At 42.0% G+C, this 12,101-nt stretch overlaps 1 protein-coding gene across 6 annotated transcripts in view; it reads left to right on the top strand.

Moving 5' to 3' along the window:
- myo9aa (myosin IXAa) overlaps positions 1–12,101 on the top strand; it is a 109,917-nt gene that overhangs the window by 51,810 nt on the left and 46,006 nt on the right. For all 6 annotated transcript variants that reach the window (XM_080428160.1, XM_080428161.1, XM_080428162.1 and 3 more), the window contains exons 3-5: positions 6,949–7,043; positions 7,742–7,804; positions 9,614–9,713. In XM_080428160.1, coding sequence (XP_080284286.1) covers positions 6,949–7,043; positions 7,742–7,804; positions 9,614–9,713 — 258 coding nt within the window. The remainder of the gene's footprint in view (positions 1–6,948; positions 7,044–7,741; positions 7,805–9,613; positions 9,714–12,101) is intronic.

The raw sequence follows: 12,101 nt of genomic DNA, 5'->3' as shown, positions 1-12,101 counted from the left end.
ATGCACTGTATGTTAGTAGTTGTCTCCGCCAGGCCGGACGACCGAAGGCTGGAGACTATGTTTTCGATTTTGTCCGTCCGTGTGTGTCCGTCAGTCGGTCAGTCATCCTGTGAACATCTAATCTCCGGCATCGACCTCATGGTGGTGATATAACGGGCGCTTCACGCTTTGGCCTATAACTCGTGCGGGCGACTATTACTCCTACAGATCTTTTCCAAAACTCACGCAAATCAGTACTTATTGTCTCTGAAATCACATGATCAAGATGTATCAGTCAGATTTTTCAGATTCCATTCTGATTGGCTATGACTGGCTTCCAAAGTTGCAGGCCCTGCGTAGGCATTAGGCAACCCGGCCTGTCCGAGACCTGCGCTCTTTTCTAGTTTTATACATATATGTTTTTCCTTTGGTCTGTGTTAGGGCTGCATGGCTAGCATATCGATATTATATTGATATCATGATATGATGATCTTTATCATATTGTGATATGGCATAAGTGTTGTCTTTTTACTGGTTTTAATCACTTAAACCCTATTTTATACTTTCAAATTGTTTTGGAAAAAATAAACAAGCTTGTAGATCTGCTATTTTTTTAAAGATTCTTTTTCTTTTTTTTTTCTTTTCTCAAGTCTATAGATGTGCAGCTGTGCATTGTCCAGTAGAGAAATTTAGCTTGTTGCTCATGTCTGCTGCACCCAGAAGTCATGAGGACTGACAAATGCCTCTTAAAAAGTGCTTATTCGTAGAGAGTCCGGGATGCCTGGATGGGTACTGCAATCTTTTTAGGGCACTGTTGTGAGAAAAGCAACCACTGCCAGAACCACATCCCATTTTACTCTCACTTAACAGGGAAACATGACTGTAAATCCTCTAGTGATTCAACAACCACAGTGACCACAGACTAGTTTAACTAGAATGACCTCAGGTGTACGATTACAAGGGACAGGGCTGGGAATTAGCCTCTGGAGAACCCACACATGATGCTATGATATGATGACTGTGATACAAACTAGGTCTAGTCACCCGTTCTTTCATGCTATTGTTGCCATTGCTGTGCACATACTGTGGTGGATGAGTGGACTGGGTGGTTGGCTTGTAAAAGGCCATGAATCAGCAGGGGTTAAATGAGCAACACTGCAGACTGAAAGCGCATATTGTTGTCCGAGCTTGTCTGAGAACTATGTCCTTAAAGTACTCTGGAGCCACCAACGTCAATGTAACAATACTGTGAGATTTAAAGATTAGTAACACTGTCCAAATTAGGCCACATGTATTCCATGCCCCATGTGATTTACAAGAAATAAGGAGACGAGGACAAAGCCTTTCTGAAAATAACCATCTTGGTACAACTCTCATCACATGACCAGGAAGCTCCGAACGCCCACCAGCATGAAAATGTATTTGTCACCCATGCCAATTTGTGACTTGCTAATAGATCATCAATTTGTTTCACTAATGTCTTGTCCCTTCTTCTGAGAGCCCTACACTGTGACCCTCCTCCTTGGTTCACTCCAACTCCCTGGAGGCTGTTTATCTCTCTCCTCCTCTCTCCTCAACAAGCCATTAATGAAGTCATCCTCATATGATTAAGGACAGCGTGTCTCCACTTCTGTGCTTGTTGGGCAGACAAAAGTCTGATTATCCCACTACAGACAGCAGCACTAATGGGATCTCACCAGAGATGCCTGTGTCTTTTCTAACTATAATGTATGTCCTTGGAGAGAGATCAATGTGTTTAATGTGAGAGTGAACGAAGCACTCCTATTTTCCGCATTAAATTGCCTTTTTCGAATGAGATCCTGTATATATGACCTCCTAAATCATTTGGTTAGTTAATTATTGTATCCTTGCTGGGCACTATCCAGCGAGGAGCAGATAGGATGCACTTCTCACTGGCTCATGCAGTTTTTATATTAAAAAATACACAAAACCAGCTATTCTTTGTGAAATACACTGCTTAGACCTTTAGGGGCCTTCAAACAGACAGAATCTGAGAATTGATGGGGTGAAAGAGGGGAAAGAACAGAAAACCAGGGACTTTATTGCAAAGTTGCCGAAGGAAGTACTATAACTGCATCCAGAGACACCAGGGTGATAATCATTTGATTCTGAGGGTACGTTATTGCCATACTGTTTAAATACTGCATAAGGTGGCACCAACAGGAATCCAAATCTTCAGAGACCTTCCTTATGTAGTGGTCAAATGCCAAGCCACGTGTACCCCTCCCAGAAATCTGCTATGAGACAAACCTGGAGTCAAGTTTACCCAGCCAAGCTACAAGTGATGCCCAATGGAACTGAAAAGACTATTACTGATCCAGAGAAAGCCCATCTATTCTATGCTCTTTGGACCGGGAGGGAATAGACTGTTTTCCAACAAAGTCACTCATAGAACGGAGGAGGGTCCTCTAGGTGCGATAGAGGGACGGACGGACGCGGTAATGAATCAAAATAAAATAGACATACATTCCCACCGTGACAAAGAGACACCCAAACTCATGTATAGACATACAGTATGCAGATGTTCATGCACTTGCATGAGCACACAAGAGTGTGCGCACTCAGACAAATACACACACACACACACATACAAGCACACATATGCATATGCACACATGCTCCCACACGTCATACGTCCTTACAGGGATGTCAGTTATATATTAATAATGGAGAATACTGGTTTAATAAGATGGGTAATAAGAGTTTATAATATATTCTGTTTCTCTTTCGTAAGTGGAGTATTGTAATTGGGGGCACTTTCATTTGAATTCTAGTACTATGAGAATAATTCTATTTAGTTTTAATCCACCCTACTAGAATGTTGTCAGATTCTGGATTTTGATTCAATATTGATATTATTTTTAGAAGTAGGTAATGACACGTTATTAAATCTAAGTTTAGTTACCCGGGGGTTAAACATCCAAGTTTGGTGTGACAGACACATAATTACATTTCTGATAAGCAGCTGGTCTTGTTGCAAATTGCACAATCACTGTTAGAGCTACAGTTTGTGTTACAGATTTTTAGAGATTAAGAGTTTGGCCACGGATAGTGGGTTATTTGTGTTAACATTTGTTTTGTTGGATGTCTGTTTTAAGATGTTTTATTTAGGTTTGAGTGTAGTGGGGAAGGGGTAGGAGTGTGTGTGGGGGGGAGGGGGGTGATACTCATCGCGTGATTGCTCTCAAGAGAGGCCATTACGACGCAGGATAAGAAAAAAGGAAACTCGTATGAAAGACGGCATGGTAAACTCAGATGTAATTGGACAAATCAGATTTATCTCTCCAAATTCTCAATGAAAGTTGTGGAACTGCAATTTTCATTATCATGTAATTGAGGAAGCAGTCCTGGGGAGGGAAGTGTGTGTGTGTGTGTGTGTGTGTGTGTGTGTGGGGGGGGGGGGGGTGTATGTTGGGATTGTTTTGTTTACTTGTCTCTGGTTGTTTTCATTCTACACACACACACACACAAAATGGTTCTTGGGGTGGTTGAGTTGCTATATAGCACCGCTGCTGTACAAAGAACCTGGTTCTTCAGAGGTTCTCTACTGGTTCCCCAATGGTTCTTCAGTGTAGGCACCTCTAATGGCATTATAGCAACCTTACACAAAGGTGCTATATTGCACCAAAAGAGGTTACCTTTATAATTACAAGCCAAAAAACCACTTTAATAATATATAGCACCATTTGTGTTTAGAGTATGCTCTGATGTTCTGGTTGGATGTTGTATGTTATTAGATTTTTTCAATTTTTGTTAGTTTGTTTAAAACAAGCATGTGCATTTTGGTGGAATGTGTCAAAGTATTTTTGTTTTGTAATGCAAAACAATTACTGTATCCTTGTAGCAGCAGCTGCTTTTTTAAAGGTCCATAACTTTCAACTTGATTTTCATAGCTGTGAAATTATAGCCACGCTTAAAGGCCACTATAAGCCAGAATCAAATATTGTTTAATTGGATTGTTAATAAAATTTGTTAACTCTCGCCATCAATGTTTATTCACAGAAAGAGAAAAAAAACGTAAGACTGAGGAAATGAACCGTTTCCTGCAGACGGAGCCCCTCCATGAAAACAAAACAGCAGCCCCTGTAGCGTGCTCTCCGTCTGTCCTGCTCTGAATGACTTTGACCAAGTCTCTAGACAGATTACACCCAAAGCAAACAGGCAGCTCCTCTGGTCTGACTGTCTGTCCGTCCTTTACCTCATTCCCTGGGTTCATGCCCAGACTACTGTTGACCCGTTGCGTTCAGTGTGGTGGCGGGGGTCCTGCTGTGACCACCCGCTTGTGTATCCCTTTGAGTGCCGGTGACACAGCAGTTGAAATATAACAGAACAAGGGGTAGCCCCCGTGGGACTGATCCCAGCAAACCCCCCAACACCTCCTCCCCTCTCTGGCACACTCTGCTTCTGGCACGGTTCCACTGGACCCCTCCGGAGCATTTTCTGATGACATGGGGCCAATGTGAGACTGATGGTTTCATATCCACATATTTTCTTGCTAATTCAATAAATGATCCATCAATATTAAATTGCTTTACTGGTGCTGTATGTACATGATGTACATAGGACCACAATGGAAACAAGTCCCCAGGACTTTTTTTGTGTTATCCTTTTAGCCTTAAAGTCTGACTGTACCTCGTGCTGTTTACATTTCTGACTAATAAAGTATTCAATCAATCGGTTTGTTGTAGTTACACAGGTTAAGAAACTCATCCTACCTTATTTTTCTACTGCTCATGTGTGAAACCTTCTCCCAGATGTCGATGGTGACATATCTTCTCCCTATATGATGTAAAGATTTTTTCTTGTTGCTGATGTGGAGGAAGCCAAGTTTGGAAAGAACACACTTTGTTGGTCATAAAAATGTCCTGCGGAACTACGTACGGTTTTACAGACACCAGGTGGAAGAATACACAGTGTGTATTCTTCAGTGTGGATGTACAGTAAATCACGTCTCCAGTGTTTTCATGGTTCCAGATCCTGTTTCCTGCTGGCATAACACCATGGATGTTGAATGTCAGGCCATTTAACTAAATACTTGGAATGATCCCCTGTCTGCCAAATCTGACCCGAGTTCCTTTCCTTCACTTTAAACAGGGTGTTGTGCATATTCTTGTGAGGGTTTTTATTGGCTGTCCTGTAAAGGAAAGGTTTACTGCTGCTTTGAATGATGATCACATATCCTCATCTGAACTGACTTCCCTGGACCAAGCAGGTTTCACATTCCAGAATCAGATGGAGTGATGAATACCTATACAGTCTGCTCTGAATGGCAGTCCAATTGCTCTGTGGTTTCAATCATTCATCACCAATAGCCTCAGGATTTGGGAAAATCGCATTCAGTGATGTGAGTGACTTTGAACTTCCCTCTGTTTTGCACGGTTTGACCTTGGCTCTCCTTGTCCCAAGAGCAGAGATGAATATATTTTTCCTTAGTGGCTGCCCATTTGAATAATTCGTCTGGCGGGTGACTTACCAATGGAGCAATGAGGTCAGGGCTGTCAGCAAGTTGTTTCACCCCTTTCCTGTCAGAAACAGAGTGGCTAAGTGTCTTGTGTCCGCCCTGTCTACTTCATAGGATGCTAAAGAAGTGTCACGGCGGGGCAGTGTGCGGTTGGTCTGCTGACTATTATGTCGTAATTCTGTGGCCAATAACAATGTGGCTGCAGCACAGGGGACTCTTGGCTTTTTGGCTTTTTTTTTTTTGTTACTTTTTTGGGGCGGTGAAACCGCCCCTATATGTGAGGTTTGGAAATTGCACCCCCCCAACCCTGCGCTGTGATTTGCCACCAGTGTACCCCCCTAACCCTGCACCGTGATTGGCCAATCACAGTCTATTCAGGACTGTGATTGGCTAGTGAAACATGACACATGTGCATAGCCCTATAAATAGGACTATGCACTTAAAAAAACCACTTATATGTTTTTTTTAAGTTAGGGGTGTACAATGGTTGGTCCACAATATTACTTTTCTTTAAGTGAACTTCCATCACTGTGATGACCACTGTGACTTATTTTATATTCAGAGGGGTTGGGGGATTTTTCACTTTTATTGACAGCGACAGTGCAGAGAGACAGGAAATGCAGTGGGAGAGTAGGGAGATGACATTCAGCAAATGGTCCAGCTCGCCTGGAATCGAACCAGGGATTGATCAGAGCAGGGATTGATCAGAGGATTGACCATGAGTCCCTGACTCTTGGAATTTTGCATAGCATTAGCCTGACGTTTTGACCAATAGCCTGCCTACATGTGTAGCATAGTGTGCTTATCATCAGCCCTCTCACCACATGCATGCTATGGGCGACAGTGCAGCAATGGCATCGGCAAAGGGTGTGGACAGGGAGGGGCGTTCCCCCCGTTTCCACAGACACAGTACCCGGGCAGCTCAAAGTGATTCACTGAGGAATTTGTTTACTTGTGGCGGAGCTACAAATAACTGCGGGGTTTATATAGGGCGAACAACTACTTCCCCTCCAGGCAGCCATACAACATAAACAGAGTCGTGAGGGGAAATACTGGACTGTCTTATTAAAGCACAACCACTACACATGTTCCACATGGCCACATGGATCCCATTACTCACTGGGGAGCGTTTTCCATCAGGGATTCTGGCCCTGAGCTCCAGCACCCCTTCTCTGGCAATTTGTCTGAGCCTGACTGATATGTTATTAATTACAGTCAGTCTGATGCTGTTTGAAATTAGGAGAGGTGTAGAGCTTTGCTCCATTCCAACTGTTGATAATTGATTCAGTAAATGTGTGGCACCATTCCAAAGTTGTTAGGCCCATAAATGTATTATCCACTCCTGAAGTCCCTCCAGAGGTTGCCTGATGTTTTTTGCACTACATTATGAACACCATATGTACTACATGGCATTTACTCATCATTTATTTCCCCCCAGTGTGTAATCGGTCTCTTTCTACCCACTATTCCTCTTATCCCCCCTGCAGGCCTTTGGGAACGCAAAGACGGCCCACAACAACAACTCAAGTCGTTTTGGCAAGTTCATACAAGTCAACTATCAGGAGAGTGGCACTGTCAGAGGGTAAGAACACAGGCTTAACAAAGCTGCATGAATTGAATTAATATTTCTGATGAATTGGAGGCTCTTCTGATGCAGGAAAAAGTTTATTGAATCTTAAAGGGATAGTTCACCCCCAAAATGACTTTTTTTCTATTGATTAGTCACCCCATGGAGACTTCAATTTATGGATATTATTTTGTGTTTGTCGCATTCCTAAGCCAATATTTTGATGACCCGCTGCGGTTCCGGTAGGAGACACAAAGAGTCTCCTTTGTGTCTCCTACCGGAACCGCTGCCTACCGGTCCAACACTGGTCATCAAATTATTGGCTTAGGAATGTGACAAAAAATAAATCATGAATTCAAGTCTCCATGGGATGACTAATAGATAGAAAAAAATTATTTTTTGGGGTGAACTATCCCTTTAAATAGGCGCACATGAAAACAAAGGCACCTGACAAATAAAGGAGAACAATTTTCCCATGCACATTGTGTGTGTGTGTGTGTGTGTGTGTGTGTGTGTGTGTGTGTGTGTGTGTGTGTGTGTGTGTGTGTGTGTGTGTGTGTGTGTGTGTGTGTGTGTGTGTGTGTGTGTGTGTGTGTGTGTGTGTGTGTGTGTGTGTGTGTGTGTGTGTGTGTCATGTAATTTTTTTTACACATTAATGGGAAAAAAAATACATTTGTGAGTGTATTATTATATATTTCTTTGTTTTTCCCCAGAGCATATGTGGAGAAGTACCTTTTGGAGAAGTCCAGGCTGGTCTACCAAGAGCACAATGAACGGTACTGAACATCTGTTGAAGACAATTTTATTGCAATGTTGTTTCTACTGTATTAGTTACAAAGTACTGTAGATCCTACTGTACCTACGACATCAAAAGCAAAAGTATATCAGATTCTTGACACTGAACAAGTATAATGAAATGGCTATTAAAGCTTGACATAATACCTCACCCAAACAAGTGATCATATTTTTTTAAGAACATCTTGGTGGTCAGTCCTTATGATGACTCCTGACTTATTTAATCCATTCTGTGTCATATTTTTTTTTTTGGGGGCTATTTAAAAATAGCAGATATACAAGCTCATAGTGCGGCACCGAGTGCCACGCTATGAGCTTTTAGATCTGCTATTTTTGAAAAAAGAAAAGAAAATTGTGCAAATCTTTGAATACATATATTTTTAAAGCGAATATTTGTAACTCAAATCTTTGTTTCTGGGGGGGTCCCTGGAACAAAATATTTTCAGATGGGGGTCTGCGGCCAAATACATATCATTTTGGGCGCTACTTGACATGCGTTTTTTTCAAAAAACTGTTAGGATTTAGAAGACATTTGTAGAATCTCCAGAAGCAAAGATTTGAGTTACAAATGTTCGCTTTAAAAAAAATATATATATATTCAAAGATTTGCACACATTTTCACACACCGTCTTAGTGCCGCACTATGAGCTTGTATATCTGCTATTTTTTGAATAGCCAAAGAAATTTAAAAATGACACAAATGTCCCCGGTCTTAATGGGTTAATTTGTTTGTGGGTGGGAAGCTGGGTAGAGAGAGCGATCTCTGTTGCTGTACTAGCAATTCCTACAGGTTAGTCAGGGTGCCTGACTGTTCAGCGGGGAGCAGAATTGGGAAGAATAGCTTGTTCCTCACTGTCAGAGGGAAAGAAGCTGGTGATGTCTCACGTGTACCGGAGGAGATGAATTGACATAAATTGGGAGTCTTTTTTTTTATGGAAAAAAAATCACAAGAAAAAATTAGGAGTTATGTTATTCTCGCTTTGGCACGACGAGCAAATGCATTTCTAAGTGGTTACAAACCATATTTAAAAATACATTTTCAGTTTTAATAAGGCTACCAAAAGTATCCATAATACATGATATATCCTAAAGTGACTGAATGTTTAACCACTTAAACCCTCTGGGCTTAGTAAATTGTAACTAAGTTGGCTCTGTACTTGGACAGCTTTGTCTGCAAACTCACAATTGCATCCAGTCTTGTTAAATAACTTTTAACATGGTAAACCTGTTGTGTGAGTTCCCCCCCACATGATAACCAGTGTGAAGCTCACCATGAAACAAGTGGTTGACACTAATGTGTTGTGCTGGCTGGGCAGTGTGGTGAGGGTTAACCTCATTGTGGGGGGCAAGCAGTGGGCCCCCTGTGTTACCCACCTCTTATTGAGATGGATTGCTGACACTGGCCCATGTGCGTGCCTGCTTATGTGTGCGCGCGGACGTGTGTGTGTGTGTTGTGTGCACTTCCCCCAAAAGAGGACCTTGGTTGCACAGCTGCAGTACGCTTTGACCTCTAACCTTCAAGCAGCAGCTAAATTCTATCAGCTGCAGAGTGAACAGACACAAACACACACCATGAATAAGACAAATGAGCCTAATGGTCTTTTCAGTGTTTATGTTTGCCTTGTTTGTACAAACTAAAGCATTTTTTTTTACTGTTGCTATTTTACCACTGCATGAACCAATCTTTCTCCCATTTGGTGGGTCACAAAGACGGTTTTAGAACTGTAAAATAGTTTTTGTGAAGTATTACGTCTAAGATTCTGCGGATTTTTCTGTCTCTTGTCTTCCAGAAATTACCATGTGTTTTACTACCTGCTGGCAGGAGCAAGTGAAGAAGAAAGAACATCGTTCCACCTCATGAAGCCTGAAGAATATCATTACCTCAATCAGGTGAGGCCTTCAGCAATTGGTCTAAAGCATGTGTTTTCAAACTTCTTCAGCTCAACATCCAAAAGAGTTTTGGTGTCCTCCCAGGACCCACACTTACAAAAATAGATGATGAATTAACCACTTAAGCCCAAAAATAGTGCAAATGGCAAGCTTACAACATGCTTGCCACACGTTGAGCTTGCAGATCAACTACGGTATTTGCACTATTTTTGAACATTTCTGAAAATGTTTTCACTTTTTCTTTTTTATTTCTGAAAAATCGTTTCGCAACCCATAAAACGGGCCCATGACCCAAAATGGGTCACAATCCTATGTTTGGGTTTGGGGAACGTTGGTCTAAAGGTTAAAATAGACCAAGCTGACCATCGGCCGACTACAGCGGGGGTCACAGTGGCAAGGCAATGATCCCTTCAAAACTATTCTAATTCTCAGACGAGCGTCAATGATGTTGCACAACAACAACCATGTTAAGTTCTCCATGTGGAGAATGCAGCCAACCCACGCCCCTTCTCCTACTCAACTGTACTCTGATTGGTTGGACATAGCAGACTGCCCCCTACGCTCGTAACCCCCGCTGTTTTCAGACAACCGTCTTCTCCTTGGTGTTTTTCAAACTTAACACAGAACAGACTCATACTATGGAATGATCTCACCTGATAACTAGAAGTTTAATGTGAACGTGTGCATTTTGTGTGGCTCTCTGCAGTATGTGCTACTATTGGCATTATGGTGTGTGTGTGTGTGTGTGTGTGATATGTTTATTTTCTTACTACGGTATATGTTGTGTGTGTGTGTTTTGTGATTCATCTCTAAAAAAGTCACATGGCAACCGAACACAGCCTGTCTCTCTTTCTTTCTCTTTCTGCGAACAGGAAAGAGAGGGTAAAAGTGCACATTCCACTGTTGGTGGCTTTCAACAACTCCTATACTGTCTCTCTCTCTCTCTCTCTCTGTCTCTCTCTCTCTCTTTCATTCTCTCCCACACACATACAGATAATGCCTACAGTAATCCTCAATCTACCAGAGAGAAACACACAGAGAAACTGACTGTTTTGTTTCTAGCTATCTTTACACACACACACACACACACACACACACACACACACACACACACACACACACACACGTGCACACACACACACACACACACACACGTGCACACACAAGTACAAAAAGTGATTGGTAGTCATTCTCTTATCTTCAAACCTTTACCTTTTTATTTCCGTTTGTTTCTCAGTGGCCCTCAAAACAAAAACAGGTTTCCCATAACCAAGCAACGCCATGATGCGCGCACACACCCACATACTGTACTGTATGCACGAGCACAAACCCACTGCGAGTGTGTGGAATGTGGATGTTGTTTAAAAGTTGTTGCACCTCTGCCAGGCACAGAGCTCCAGCAGTCCTATCATGACAGACTGAGGCACGAGGCCAATGGCCCCGCCCCCCTTATCCCAAACCTGACGCCCACTGAGAAGACTGCTGAGAATTCCTTCCATTCCTCCTATGTGCAGTCACACACACACACACACACACACACACACACACACACACACACACACACACACACACACACACACACACACACACACACACACACACACACATATATTTGTATTACTATACTTGTGAGGGCATAAACGATGTACGCCAATTTTAAAAATTCACTTTAGCCAATCTACAAGCCCAACACGTTGAGCTGCTGGTGTCACGCACCAACACTTAACTAAGTATAAATTAGGGATTAGGGGTAACCCCAACCCCTAAACCTAACCTCTAAATGCCTAATCCTAACCTGAATATTTGTAGAACTAACAAAAAGAAAAAAACAGGACATTTATCTTGTGAGGACCCAGAGAATTGTCCACACAATGTCCATTTCCAAAATCCTAGTATACTTGTGGGGATATTTGGCTCTCACAAATATAGTAATACAAGTACACACACGCACACACTCACATGCACAAATTTTTGTATAACAATAAACAACGTTTATTTACTGTACTTACACAGAGCACAACAGAACTCAATCCAACACACTCCTTTTTTGTTTATATGATTTCCTTTTCTTCACTACGCCTCCCTCAAGCAATATTAAGTTGAAAAATATATTATGAAATAAGAAAGAAAGAAAATCCTGGTAACTGATGATTGCATTTGCATGTTACTATAGCTAATCTGCTTGCTTGATATTTTCCTGTGTGTGTGTGTGCGTGCATGCTTGTGCATTTCTGTGTCTATGTGCATACGGTATGTATGATTGAGTCCGAGGATAAATACTTCTTTTCATTCATATACAATACGGTAAGAGTACGATAAGAGCCCAGCTGTGAGGTTCAAACATCGTTCAGATCTTTTAAATTGCATGTCTTTCCATTGCCATCAGTA

Source organism: Gymnoscopelus braueri (genome assembly GCF_963280865.1).
Source record: "Gymnoscopelus braueri genome assembly, chromosome: 1".
Taxonomy (NCBI): domain Eukaryota; kingdom Metazoa; phylum Chordata; class Actinopteri; order Myctophiformes; family Myctophidae; genus Gymnoscopelus; species Gymnoscopelus braueri.
This window is presented reverse-complemented; position numbering and strand designations above follow the sequence as displayed.